Below are 15802 nucleotides of genomic sequence, written 5' to 3' on the forward strand. Positions count from 1 at the left end.
ATTTTTTAATTGATCTACTAATATATATATTTTGATAATTGAATATTTGGGTCAACTGTATCTCAATTAATTTCATTTGAGATTTTTAAATTCATTTATTAATATATATTTTTTGATAATTGAGTATTTTGGTCAACTTATATAAAATAACGGCTGAAAGAATCTTTACTAATTTAAAATAATGAAAAATATTATTTTTATATTACTTTATTTTAATTTGCAACTTTTAGGTTGAATTATATCATTCACTAACATGTTTTATTGTGGTAAAAAATCACAACTAGATTGTTTGCCAAGAAAAAATGACAGAAAATTCAATCCCAAATTGTTTTTTAGTCAAAAAATTGAAATGTCAAATTTCCCCCACATTAGAGGCATCCCTGGCTGATATCAAACACCACTTGCTCAAATTCACCATCAAACTCGAGACTGCCACTTGAAGAAAAAAAAAAAAAAAAAAATCCTGACAAGTAACGAACAAGGAAAATAAAATAAAAAATCTTTTCCTCAACAGGTATTGATGCCCACTTGAATCTAATGCAAGTTTTAACAGTTTGGTTATCACAAAATGAATTAGGTTCAAGAATTGAACAATATATAGTAAACTGCATACATAAATAATACATCACAAGATAATTGAAAATTGAAAGAGGCAAATAAAAGCACAAACTATTAAAGAAAATGCTATGTATAATTCTATTTCTTACCGCATTTTCTCACTTCTAAACATACAACTGAGCAGATCTCATGTGCATTTATTAATATGAATCTCATTTTCATGCATCTAGAATAGAAACACAAAAGATTTTCACATAATGGGGTGTGAGACCCACCCTTCGTCTCACATGTGTCCCATTCTGTAAATAATCATCTGTACACTGCGATTTACAAGTGAGAAAATAGGGTAAGAAATAAGATTACATATATAGCATTGCTTAACTATAAATATAAAACATGAATACCAACCAACTCAACAGCAGGAAGGATAAAGGAAGAACAATGAAGAGAAGAACAAATGAATTTCCATCTCTTTGTTTCCTCTCTGGCTTTTCTCTTTCAACTTTAGAAATGGGGTCCAAGGTCTGTTTATCTTCTTCAGAAAATCCCATGAACGTCGTTAATTTCTGCGATACTGACTGCTGATCTTCACGCAAGAAATTTTCGTCTCCGACGTAATCATCATCATTTTCAAATACCAGATGAATCCCACACTTCTTCAGGTGAACCCCCTTGACAGGAGAAGGGTTCTGCGTTGCCACTCGTATCTTGTCACCGTCTTTCAAAAACAAAACCAATGGATTATAATTTTCATATCGGCACAAGTAAAAATGATCTTCATCTGTCTTTGGCACTCCTTCTAAAAGCGGTGCAGTATTGAATATTGGTTTGTTCAATCTGAGGATCGTTATTAGAATACCTGCTACTACAGGGGATTGATCTCTTAGATCATCTCGTATGGAATGGTCGATAGAGACAACAATGCCTACAATTACAGCTTTGATCACACGGTTTTTGGGCTTTGAGTAAGAAACCTCATCTCGAGTAAACCAATCTGGGATTTCGCTTCCAGGCACACATAAACTGTTCAAATTCCTCAAAGCAAGCTGCATTTATAAAGTCCCATAAAACATTCTATTTCTGATCTGACATGTATGTTTATTACTCCACTCATAATCAGGATTATCTACTGTGTTTTTCTGTAATGTGATCTTGCTGTGGTGATCCAACGGTCGAGGTTTAAAGTTGAAATAAAAAAAACATCATTTTGGAATGTGTAATTCTAGTTATTTTACCTCAGTTTTAAACTTTGCCACTAGTTTATGTTTTTGTAATGGGTCATGTCGTGGTAAAAAACCCAGCAAGATTACGGCAAAATCTTTGCACAGCCAACCCATATTCCATTCAAAATATTTTTATTTATTTATTTTAATTTTTAACATAATAATACTCTTATACCAAAGACCAAAAAGCAATCCCAAGGAACAAAAGAAAAAAAAAGATCTTAAGAGTATAGAAACCAAACACAAAATTGAACGCAAGAAAATGCATGGAATCTTGTAAACTCTCTTTCATCCATATATTTTGTGTTTGGTTCTTAGTAGCAAGAAATTCCTTCTTTGAAGACGTTTTTTGCTCAAAAACATGATTCCGCACTCCCAAGTAAGAAACTTGTAGAAACCCGCTTTCGTCCAAGAAGAAATTCGCTCTCAACTGAGCAGAACCTCATAAAAATCTCACAAAAACAAAAGAAAAAAACTCAAACTTATTCTAATAGTTTGTATTCATATACTTAACAAAGACAATTTGTAATTGACATTAATCTTAATATTTATTTATATTTGAACACACATTACAATTAATTAGAAAAAAATAATTGTTAAATATATTTATATATTTAATATATAAATTATATACACGCTCCCATAGGGGTTGCCAACTTTAGAAACTTCTATATGCCTTTCTTCCCTCTGCCTCTGCTCCTGTCTCCACCACCACTTCATGCAAACTACGGTTCGGTTCTATGCCTGATTTTTATCTTCCTAGACTTTTTCAAATAAAATAGAAGTACCAGAAAAATAGCTCTTTCGGTAAATATATCTTATGTTGAATTAGGACATAAAAGTTGTAAAGAATCTGCATATCCAAATGGGATATCAACAGAAGAATGATTATTTGATTACTTACATTGAAAAGGGATTCAATGGTATTTTGTCTATGATTTGAGAAGTTTGAACTAGAAGATTTATTTAAGGTAGATAATAATAATCATTGGTCTGATAAATCTACACAATCTTACAAATATATGACAGGGAATGTGTGTGTGTGTGTGTGTGTGAGAGAGAGAGAGAGAGAGAGAGAGAGAGAGAGAGAGAGAGAGAGTACCTTATCAAGTTTTGACTTTACCACTGAAGAGCAAGAACTGCAACCACTCATGTACAGCCATCTCAAGGACTTCAAGCATTCAAGACCTGGAATACCCGTTAGTTTCTCACAGTTTGCAAGGTTCAGGTTTTGTAAATTCTCCAGATTTGATATATCGGATATACTTTCCAGTGCAGTACAGTTTGCAGCATTTAACTCTACCAAACTTGAGGGAAGTGGGGGAAGAACTTTGAGATATTTACAGTGGGACAGTACAAGCTTTTCGAGAATGGAAAGTCCTCTTAGACTACAAGGAAGACTGGAAAAATCATTGTGACTGAGATTCAAAAGCACTAAAGACGACAGTTTTTCAAAATCATCAGGTATTTTCCCAGCTATTTTCCATGCACGGGCATCAAATTCTTCTAACAAGGAAAGATTTGAGAAAGAAGATGGAAGCTCTGTATTTTCAGCATTCTGAGATACTTCATGGTCAGGCTTCTTCGCCATTTTCAATATCATCAGTCTTGAGAGCATGCCAAAATTTTCAGGTAATTCTGTCACAGCTGTTTCCTCCATTAGCAAGTGGTGGAGGGACTTCAAATTCCCAATTGAAGCGGGCAGTCTGCAAAGCTTTGTACATTTATTCAACCTTAACATGATAAGATTTTCCAACATCCCTATAGATTCTGGCAGCTCTGTTATGGCAGCATTCACTATGATCAATGCAGAAAGAGTTAACACACATCCAATTGATTCTGGCAATGATCTAAGAGATCTACAATTTCTCATCTCAAGCTTCTCAAGAGATTTCAAGCCATCGACCTGATCTGGCAGATCTATGATCGATGTCCCATCTAACTGAAGGTCAACAATAGAAGCTAACCCTCCAATGGAAACAGGCAATCTGCTAATATCACAACAGTTGCCAAGTGATAAGTCCTTCAGATAGGCTAATGACCCAATAGAAGTTGGCAGTTCTTTCACTGAACTACTGTTAAGCCAAAATTTTGTTAATGATTTGATATTGCCAACAGAATCAGGTAATACAGTAAGTGATTTACACCACATCAAACTTAGTTGTTCAAGATTTCCCAACGAGCCAATGGAATCAGGCATATCTTCTAATGCAGAACCATTAAGAGAAAAGTCCCTTAAAGAACCTAGCTTCCCTATACATTGGGGTAGTCGCTTTAGTGATTGGCAACGATCCAAGCTAAGCTTTTCAAGTTTTGTAAGCAAGAATATAGTATCAGGCAACTTCTCTATTGCAGTTCCATCAATGAGAAGCTCTTTCAAAGAATTCATGCCACGCATGTCTTGTGGTAGTTCTTTCAGTTTAGAGCAACCTGAGAGGATAAGGATCTCTAGATGTTTCAGCCCAGAGACATCATTTGGAAAGTCAACAATGTTGTAACATCCTCTCATATTTAAATGACGTAATGTAGTCATATCCCCAAGCGATTTATGAATCGTAGTTAAACTAATGCAACGCTCGAGGATCAACTTTTCCAAGGCATGATGCTTAGATAAATCAGGAATAGCAGTTAGGTTGTAGCAACCATGAAGATTCATGACCATCAAGTTCTCTGCCACCTGGTAAGCAAGATGTATTAGTTTCATATAGCATAGCCATATTAAAACTGCTGCAATAGAAAAATGTATGCCAAATTAAAAACCCAAGAAGCACTCCAGCAAATTCAGTTTGTCTTGGAACAATAAAAATACATAAAAACAATAGAAAAGAGAAAATAAATGCCTTTCTCATAGCACCTAGGTAATATATACATCCATCCACACAGCCCTTTCTTGCAGCTTTTTATCATGGTTAATGTGCCATGCTTAATGAATGCAATTCTAGTGTTTTTTTCTCTTCCTTTTTCTGTAGGTTAAATTGCAATGACATGTGAAATAACATTTAACAAGTCACGACTAGAGTACTGCTCCCTCCATAATGTGAGTGAAGCATTGTGTGATATGCAGCTGATAAGGATCTGAGGAGATTTACACCCCTAGGGCCTATCATTGATCAGTGATGGGAGCATGGCTAAATGAAGGGTTGACTTGACATGATTGCTAACTTCATAATTAGCAACATGAGAAAGTCCTCAGCCAACTTGTCCGCATTATCCCAAACTTGTTGACAAACATAAGATATTAATGTTACCAAGGGCATAAGAAATAGATGCTAGTCCAACCTCAGTCAAGCCACACAGTCACATCTTATAAATTATTGCATACACCTACCATATTGCAACATGTAATTATGAACTATTTAGTCCTTGAAGCATTGAAAGTTTCTTCAAAAAGCCTAAGACCAACTTGTGGCTGCAGATTTTGAGCTTCAGATCCAAGGAAATTCAAATTAGCTATAATCATCATCTAAATTATTGGTTTGATAAGTGCAACATACCTTGTTATTGTACCAAAACCACCATCTCCATCCCCATACATTCTCTATCTTGCTTTCTGAGAGATCAAGTACTGCGAGCTGCCGTGGACAAAAATTAGAAGGAAGATTTTTCAAAGGACATGTTCTCCATTGTAGCCACTTTAGATCAGGAGGTATGCATTTGAAATTTCCCTCCAATCTCACATTACTTAACTGAAGCAGTCTCAGACAAATCATTGATTGAAATGGTTTAGTCTGAAGCATCATCTCTCCCTCTTTGTTGGCAACATGGTTGAAATACTCTTTGTATGTCTCCATCAAGTAAGTTACTACAGAGGTGATACTGGGTGCTTGCCTTAATTTGTCCCGAGAAATTGATTTAGCACTCTTCTCCTTAGGAAAGTTCTTCTTTTCAAAGTCTAGAATGATCCCTTGAATATTTCTTGTTCCCTGATGTCAATGATATAGAAGAAAATAAGGATAAATAATAAAATTATAAGGCGAATGGTGTCAAGTGAAGGAAAACAAATAGTAGGAAATTTAAGCTAAAATGATAGGTCTTAAAAAATGGTAGCGGTTCTAAAAACTTTCAAGTTCGAGGAAACTAAGGAAAATGTGTTTTCAATTGTTCTCCAAACAAGTTTTAATTCCCTTCTCTCTCCCCCATCCTTTCCAACAACTCATCAAACATGTGATTATACTTTTAATTTTTGTGTTTTGAAAACACACCAAACATGTTCTTTGTTTTATTTTTTGCAACAACAACAAAAATAACTGTTTACTTGATTTCAGGAAACTGGCAATGTTACCAAGCGCTATCTTATTTGTTTCTCATTATTTTAGGGCACAAACCAGCTCAGAAAACTAATATGCTACATTGCATGAGACAATAGTTAACATAAAGGTAAGATCTGATGCCAAGATTCATACCATCCTATCTTTCAAGACAGTTAGAATTTCACCAGACTCCCACAGTCTACTACGCATACCAGGATCTACAAGGTGGTCATGCTGAACAATTTGTCTCCCCATATCCCTTATTTGGTCATGCATCCACAAACTCTTGTCCTCAGTAATTTTAATGAGAGATCTTGCTATCAGAACATTGATTGAAATCTCAGCTCTGAAGCCACAGCCCTTCACTATGTCAATCACATCATCTCTCTTCATTTCCAGATTAACAAATAAACAAGCAATGTCGAGGAATATACACTTCTCTTCATCATCAAGCCCGTCAAAACTTATCTTAAGGACATCTTGAAGATCATGCGGACGAATCTGCTTCAACTTTTGCAGAGCATCTTCCCATTCCTCCACTCTCCTCTTATCAAACAAAAAAGAACCAAATACTTCCAGAGCCAAGGGTAATCCTCCAGTAATGGACACAATTTGTTGAGACAGATTGAGGAAAGTTTCAGTGGCCCTTTTACTTCTCAATGCATGATAACGAAAAAGTTTTAGTGAATCAGAGGAACCCAATTCTTTCACCTCATAAATGTCATTCACATGATAAGCAAGCAGAACATCTCTATCTCTTGTAGTAATAATTATTCGACTTCCTTCATAAAACCATTCGCTCCCGGCAGCCAGTACACCAAGTTGGCTTACATTATCAACATCATCTAAAACAACAAGGACACGCTTCTCATGAAGTATCCCTCTAATTGCTTTCTCGCCAGCATTAACATCATTTACAAGAGATGCATTTCCCAAAAGATCACCAAGGAGTTTTCTCTGAAGAGATACTAAACCGTTTTGTTGCATAGATGCTTCTCTAACATTGGAAATAAAACTACGGTGTTCAAAGTGACTGACAAGTTTATTGTAGAGGGCCTTGGCAAGGGTTGTCTTGCCAACCCCACCCATTCCATGAAACCCCAAAACTTGGACACGACTGGATTTAACATCTAACAATTTCATCAGCTCCTCAACACGAGAATTGAGTCCCACAGTATATGAAGCCACACCGATTGGAGTGTTGCTTAATTCATCCAGAATCCTTCTGACTAATAATTGAATCAACTGAGGTTCTTCGCTGCAAGCAGACATGATTGTAAGTACATACTACATAGTAACTATAAAAAGCTAAAGGGGAGATTTATAAGTGAGTTTGATAATCAAATGGCAAAGCAAGGACATAGATATCATTCATGTCACATCAACCAAGATGAGAACAAATATAATACTCTTAGAACCCCACGATTTTAATGCATTCACCGGATAAGAGTCATTGGAGTTGGCATTTAAAAAACAAAGTAATATGTGTGAAGAATTTTTATATGAAGGAACAATAAATGAATAGTTCCATGTAAACAACACCATTTTATAACTCATAATAACAACTGCACGCAACAATGTCTAACTTGGATACATAGTAGTTAGTGGTTTGGACCAAGTCCCCTTTACAAAATGTGGTACCAAAACAATCCACATTCTAGCTGACATAGATCCTTAGATATTGTTGGTCCTTATAATGCCATGCCTCCCTGCCAAAACCAAACACTGCAGGCTCCATCTATAGAACCACACCTTTCTTCTACAATTAATGCATTTTCAATCAAATAGGTCTTTTAAGAAAACTACACAAGAATCTTCATATGAGATACAAGGAATATGCTATTCTTTTTCTTTTTCTTTTTTTAAAATTATGTTGACCAAGAGATATTGAAACTGCATGGATTATTTGCATTGTTCTTTCTTTTATCACTTAAGAGCCGTGAAATGAAAGTCTCATGCACGATTTTGAATGAGAGAAAGAAGTGAGGAATTCTCTTTTCAATCCAGAATTTAATTAAATAGATGTATCTAGGGAGAATTCACTTGAAAGCGATTATTCCTTAGATACACGCGTAATATTTCAATTGATGAATCAATTTAAATTTAAAAAAGACCCAAGTTGAATTGAATATTTGGAAGGCATAAGAAGCCACTAACAATAATAATGTTTAGTACCAGAATACACATTTATATATTATATAAGGAAAAAGGGGTTTCTAACAAGCCTTGTGAGAGTTCCAATATCCCGATCTTAATTTTCTAATTTTTAATTAAAAAAAAAAAATCTCAATATTTATTGACTTCTCCAAACCCACAAGCTTTCTTGACTTCTTTCATACCTACTGCGGCACCATTTTCAACTTCTCCCATACACTATGGCTAGTAATGGAATTGTTAAATTATTTTTATAAAAAATCTTTAAAAAATAATTTATATATTAAAATAATATCTAAAAAAAATATAAATTCTTATTAAAAAATAACAGGTTGCAATTGCACAAAAAAAAAAAAAAAAAGAGAAAAAAAAAATTACACTATGCATTTAATTAATAATGCTCAAAAAATGTGTCAAGTGTTTGTATAAAGGCTTAACACGTGTCCACTCTCTAATTATCAAGTGAATATAGATGAAACCAAAGAACTCAGGTTTAATGGCTAACAAATATTAGAAACCCGATCTTTGAAGTCTAATAACTATTAATTAATAGAATTCAATAATTGAAAGGTCTCAAACCACATCTCTTTGTCTTCTCAAATGTTCTCTTTTTTTGGTTCATGCATTCATTCTAATATTGATAAAGAATTGGATGTATGGAAGAGTGAGAAACATTAAAATTATATATTGAGTTATATAATTGTTGTGATGAAAAATAAAAGTTGTCTTTCCCTTCTATGGAGATTTATTTGGTTATACCTCCAATTAAAACATCACATGTGCTTCTATATCAGCATTGAACGTTACTTTTATTTGTTTTAGATACTTTGCCTCACAATTGTTTGTATTTTGTGTTATGAAATTTATTATATTTGTGTTTGCTAAACCTATTAGATGGATCTAATATGCAAGAAGTGCATACTATTTCAATGTTATTCTCGAGATTATAAGTACAAAAAATATACATAAAAAGTATTTGAATAGACAATATTTTATTAAATTTGTTTGTGAGTCACTTCTTGAAAATCCTATACTTCATTTATTTTTTGTATTATATTTTATGTTTAGTTTATGTACTTTTTTTTATATAGTTTTTTTTAATTTTCTTTATAAGTTTATTTTTAAAAATTAATAAATAAATAAATCATTTTCTATTTCAAAAAATTTTCATTTTTGTTTTTATTTTTTTATTTTTTTCTTAAAGTTGTTTTAGCTTTGGGCAATTACTTACTTTTTTTTCTATATTGTAATTTTGTGTATTTTAAGTGTATGATATTTTCACTAATATACTCAGAGATACACTATGAAAGAAGTATCATGCAAAAATCAAGTAAGAAGAAGATAAATAAATAAAACAATACGATGAATGTGGAGTAAAGATCAAAGATCAAAGATCAACACTTCCAAAGCAAACAAGTAGAATAGAATGTCTAACAATAGACATTAGAAATTTGCAACAAAATTTTATAATTTTCCTTTTTGCTAAGAAAATTTTATTTGGTACTAACTAAATAAAATGCTTTTAAAATAGTTTTATTTTATTTTATTTTATTTTATTTTTAATTTTAAAATTTTGAAATTAAAACTATAGTAAATTTATGTAAGCATAATTGCTAACCACATTTTTTACTTAATATATAATATTATATTGACTACCTTTTTTCAGGTTTATTTTTTTAAGTATTTATATAAAAGTTAAAAAAATGTCGTTATGAATAAATTTTTCCTTAATTTAGTTATAAATTTTGCCTGCATCTTATTTTTAAATTTTGAATAAAAGCCTAGGAAGCATAGATACGGATACGAGATACGGATACGACACGATACGGATACGGCGATACGACAAAACTTAAAAAAATAGGATACGGGTACAGTTAGGATACGTTTGTGAAAAATATATTTTTTAAAATTATTAATAGTGAGTTACACATAAGCTAAAGAACGTTGAGAAACCACAATATAATTTTATAATGCAAAATACTATCTTTTAAGAATTTTGTATTAATTTAAGCTAGTAGCTTGTTTACTTTTTAAATTTTTAATAGGTCTTGCAAATATTTCATTTCAATATCAAGTTTAATATATTTATATTACAATAATATAACAATTCGAAATTTGTCCCTATGGTTTTTTCCTTTAACACTAGTGAAAAATATTATATTCAAGTTTCCTTGTTTATTTATTTATTGATATTTAATTTTACCATTTTTATATTCTCTTGTTAATTCTTGCTTTCTATGTAGTTATAGAGGACATGCATGAAATAATTAAGATACATCAATTTGATAAATTATATTATTTAACTCACTATGCTCTTCTTATCGAAGAACTTAACAAAATATTAGAAAAATATTCTTATATTTATACTTGCAATTATATTATATTATATTATTATGCAAGAAATGTTACAATTCTAATTTCATAAAACAAGTAAACATGACTTAGAGTATCTGATACTTCAAAATTAAGTATCCGATACTCCAAAATTAATGAAAAAATAATTAAGAAGTATCCGATACTTTTAATAAGTATCCGATACGTATCCGCGAGTATCCAAGGAGTATCGGTATCCGATACGGATACGATACGGATACGTCACCCTATTTGAAGTATCCGTGCTTCATAGATAAAAGCAAATATAAAATAATTGATTGAGGATATGCTGCATTTGTTATATTCCTTTTTTCTGTGTGAAAAAAAGAAAAGAAAAGACATTTAAAAATCTCAACTCACATATATGCAAATAATTATAAACACAACCCATGCATAGCACGGGTGAAATACTAATATTAATAGGGCTGCAAATGAACAGAACCGTTCGTGAACAGGCTCGAGCTCGGCTCGATAAAAGCTCGTTCGAACTCGATTCGTTAATTTTTTTTTGCGTTCGAGCTCGAACTCGTTAAATTTTAAATAAACAAGTCCAAATATTCTAAAGCTCGGCTCGTTAGTTGGCTCGCTTAATATTTATTATTTATATATTAAATAATATAAAAATATGTATAAAAAATAAGAGAAATAGGCTATTTATATATTTAAAAAATATAAATGTAAATAATAGTTGACTATAAATGATACATTTATATAATAATGATAGTAGATATTATTATTTTAGTAAAATATAGATTTTTTTTTAGTATGTTTATTTATATTGTATATATAATTCTATAATCAAAGTTTTAATTGTAACTTTAGTTTCATATGCAAGTATGAATTTATAAATTTTTTGGCTTGTTAAGGCTTGTGAACAGGCTCGAGCTGAAGTCGTGCCTAAGCCAACTCAGCTCGAGCTCGGTTCGTTAAATTTTTATTCAGCTCGAGCTCGAACTCAAGTTCGTTAAAATTTTAATAAACAAGCCCAAACATACTAAAACTCAGCTCGGCTCGCCTTGTTTGTAGCCTTAAATATTAATAGTGTAAAAGCTAGCACTCAACAAAATGATCGTCGAGTGAGCTACGACCATTAATTTTGAACAGTTATGAGATAGATATGAAAAAATAATCAAAGTAGCCTAGTTGGCTAGTTCTTTAGCCACCAAATCTCTCCTGAGGTGAAGTGTCCTACTCTTAGTAGTGGAATGAGAGAATAAGATTTTTTTGCAAGGTGTATAGGTATGAGTTTTAACTTTCTCAATGTGTTAATCTAACAATTAATCACTAATTTTTTCTGATTAAAAAATAAAAAAAGAAGAAGATAGATATGAATAATGCATGCAAGAGAATCATATAGATGTACAACCACACACGTGAAGACAGAGGTACATATACAGAGATAGGGAGCTTTCAAGTGATTGCCATTATTTTAAAATCTCAACCATGGTAAACAAAAATCATGTTGATCAAACCAAAACTACAGATTCAAACAAGACAAGGTAGGAACAATTTTGTGCACTATAATGCTCTTGCATAATACCTATATTTTATACATCTATTATAAGGTCAAGTTTGGCATCCTTAAAATAATCCATCTTTTTATCTTTTTATCTTTTTTCCATCACATCACCTCTTTATTTTTCTGCACATCTTTTCGTAAAAAGATAAAAAGTGCACTTATTTAGCTCATCCCAAACAACCCCTAAATCCCAGCCACAAGAGCTACCAAACATCATTATTGTATTTTAACGTTCTCTAGTCATAATCATATAAACGGAGTCATTACTTTTCGTATACCGCTTTACATGTCTATGCAATCACTCGACTTCTTCCAACACAAGCTAGACCCACACTGGTAGATTAAAGTCAACAGTAAATAACAATTAGCCACAAATAGTTTAATTTAAGTGCTTAAAAGAGACAGCTTTGCTATTTTACAAGAAATATACTTAGGCACCGTTTGGGAAGGTGGGTTGGAGGCTTTTTTGGCTATTTTAGTCACAAAAAACAAAATAGGCTATTTTAGCCATAACAAACAAAACATCACATCCAACCCATAATCATTACATTCTTCTCTCACAAAAAAACTCAAAAAAGCCAAAAAGCCAAAAAGCCCTTCCCAAACCAAGCTTTTAAGCCCAGGCTAAAATAGCCAAAAAAGCCAAAAAACCAAAAAGCCAACCCACTTCCCAAACGGAGGCTTAGTGATTAAGATAGTGTAGGGAATCAGAGCAAAAGTTATGTTTAAATTATTTGCCCAAATCGCTAAAGTCAATGCATTAATATTGAAAAAAAAAAAAAATTACTACTACCTATTCAATACCCAACTATACATTAAAAAATTACACAAGTAATAAACAAATCTGAGAAACCATTAAAAAATAGCAAAGTGCATTAGAGACCACACATCTCAAACGGCTGCTTTTCTTACTTGAATTCCAAGATTCCATTACAGTATCTTAAAAAATATATATATATATATATTTTGTGACGTCCAATTCAATTCTACCATAGAAAATTTTGTATTCTCAAGTACTGGAGAGCACAAATTGAACTAATAAATGTTTCCCAGCAGCTAGAAATATACAAATAAAAAAAATATTATTTATAAAGTTTTAAGAAATAATCTAGTGTGTAGGTAATAAACAAGAAAAGCAGCTTATCTTAAGCAAACTTATTAATGTAAGTATGTTTTAATTTTAAAGTTTTAGTTTGCAAAAAGTATAAGCTTAATTTTGTTTTATAGTGCTCTATTCTTGATAGGCTGTAACTAAAACAACACAAATTAATCCATGGGTAGAAAATATTCATGATAATTTTTACATGAAGCCTAGCATTACTCTTAAAATATAGAGACCATTTGCTTTCCCATATTGAACTCTCAGTCAACTCCAACTACTCAGCTTTAGATCATGAATTTGGATAGAAAAGAAAAAGGAAAAGATGAAAGAAATGGAGAAAAAATTTAATTTATTTCTTATTAACATTACTCTCACATTTTTCCATCTCTTTTCAAATTCTTACTAAGATTCAAGAAGTTATTGGTTGGTCTGCTAGCATTACTCTACGTCATTCATTGAATGACAAGCTTTTAATTGTCTCCTAAAAAAGACAAAAAGATTATGGATCTCGTTATTTCAACTAATAAAAACAAAATTGGAACACCATATCAGCATGCTCCAAAAGTAATGAATAATTTTTCCTAAAATCCCTGATCTAAACACAACCTTTTTTTTTTTCTCAGCTTTGAAAATTTGAATCAATAAAACAAGGAGTCAGCTCCTTGCCAGTAACTGGGGGTGCGGTTCGGCAATGGTGGGCGCTGATTTGGCTCATGAGGATAATCTAAATTATTCAATGTAATTGTGCTGTAAAAAAAATTTATTGATTAAATATCGATATTAAATAAAATTTTCAAAATAAATTGTGACAAGAAATTACGGATGTCAATATCAAAATAATTTTCAAATAAAATTTTCAAAACAAAATGTGATAAAAACTTACTTAGATATCAATATCAAAATAATTTTCAAAATAAATTGTGACAGATATAATGATATGATCAAGTGGAAAATAACTTTCAAATAGAATTTTCAGAACAAACTATGACAGAAATTCTTATATGATAAAGTTAATATTTGTAAAGATAATATATTTGACAAGTTAATGATTTGGATCATCGCCATGAGCCCGGATCAGAGCCCACCAGTGCAGAACAGCACCCTCCGGTGTAGAGAGAGAGAGAGAGAGAGAGAGAGAGAGAGAGAGAGATACCGATTCTGAAACACCCAACCAGAGATTCCGCCAGCCTTTTCCATAGCAGATCTCCATCTCCCGACCTTGTGCTCTCCAAACCTAATCTCGAGACTTCGAAAGTCTTCTTCAAACGGCCCTTTCTGTCTTCGAACGTTCGATGGATCAACAAGGTAGAAAACAGGAAGAATAAGCCTCTCGCACTCGCATATCTTCGCCAGCTCTTCGAGACACCACCGTGAGTTAGCGTATCTGGGAGAGATGATCGCAATCGCAGCAGCAGAGTCCTCGATGGCGTCAAGAAGGCTCTGAGCGATCTCGTCCCCCTGAGTCAACCCGTCGTTGTCTCGGAAGACTCGGACACCTTGTCTCTCCAACGCGTTGTAGAGTCGGTCTGTGAAGCCGTCGCGAGTGTCTTCTCCTCTGAAGCTCAGGAAAACGTCCCACCTCAGCCTGAACGCCGGCGTTGAAGACGTCACCGTTTTGTTCTCCACCATTTTTGTAGCTCTGTTGAGTTCTCTACAGAGAGAGACAGAGTTGCTGAGTCTAAAGCTGTACGTGAAAACGGTGCTCACAAGCGTTGTAGATTCTTCGTATTAGGTATAAAGTTTCCATGGGTCTATTTGGTACTATTCCATTTTTCTTTTATATATTTGCAAAAGGATCGGACTGTCTCCGGTCCAGATCGCATCGTCTGGTCCAGGTTGGCCTACTAGGTTTACTTTAGGTTCACTTTTAAATTTTTTTTCGATAATCGTCACGTTATAAGATTTATTAGTTATGTCACTTTTAAAAAATTTACGTTGGTCGGATAACGGATATTATATCTTCATATCACTTTCATGTGATAAAAAATAGACAGCTAGAAAATTAACAGTTCATAAAAAAGTGATCCGAATACATAGTATCCGTTATTCGATCGATGTGATTTTTTACAAAAATAATGTACTTAACAAATCTTAAAATGTGAAAGCTTCAAATTATTAAAAAAAAGACTTAAAAGTGAACCCAATGAATCAAACAAGACCCTTTAATTCAAATAGTGGACTGGAGGCCAGCCCCAGCCCTTGCAAAAGTCTTCCATAACAATTCAAAAGATAATAATTAACACACTTTAGATTTTGTAATGACTCTTTGGACCCTATTAACATGGGGATGAACTCTCTTTCATATTTTTTTCTTTTCATATTCATTTATATCCTTTTCGTGGGTTCAAATTCAAATTCATATTGATAATCTAAATCGTGTGCTTCGTAGACTTTGCAATAAAGGTCACACGTGTAAAAAATTAATTTTATCGAATATCTATAATACATGAACTAATCATATCTTATTTTATAAAATGAATGATAAATAAGATTGTAAACTTAAACTATTTATTTTATAAAATAAAATGTCATTTATTTCTATGTTTGTAATTGTTTGATAAAGTTGATTTTTTGTATAGATAAACTTAATTGTAAAGCATAACAAATAGACACCACAGATCAT

The 15802-nt window shown here is 32.4% G+C and overlaps 1 protein-coding gene across 1 annotated transcript; it reads right to left on the reverse strand.

Moving 5' to 3' along the window:
* Nucleotides 1-573: 573 nt before the first annotated feature.
* Nucleotides 574-14940, reverse strand: LOC114286706 (uncharacterized). Its single transcript, XM_028229913.2, has 5 exons — nucleotides 14333-14940; nucleotides 6185-7289; nucleotides 5276-5704; nucleotides 2884-4458; nucleotides 574-1604 (listed from the first exon to the last, which is right to left on the reverse strand). The coding sequence occupies exons 1-5, from the start codon at nucleotides 14806-14808 to the stop codon at nucleotides 936-938; spliced, it is 4254 nt and encodes a 1417-aa protein (XP_028085714.2). The 5' UTR covers nucleotides 14809-14940; the 3' UTR covers nucleotides 574-935.
* Between the last annotated feature and the right edge of the window lie 862 nt (nucleotides 14941-15802).

The sequence above is a fragment of the Camellia sinensis genome, chromosome 5 (assembly GCF_055761805.1).
Source record: "Camellia sinensis isolate YWXY chromosome 5, ASM5576180v1, whole genome shotgun sequence".
NCBI lineage: Eukaryota > Viridiplantae > Streptophyta > Magnoliopsida > Ericales > Theaceae > Camellia > Camellia sinensis.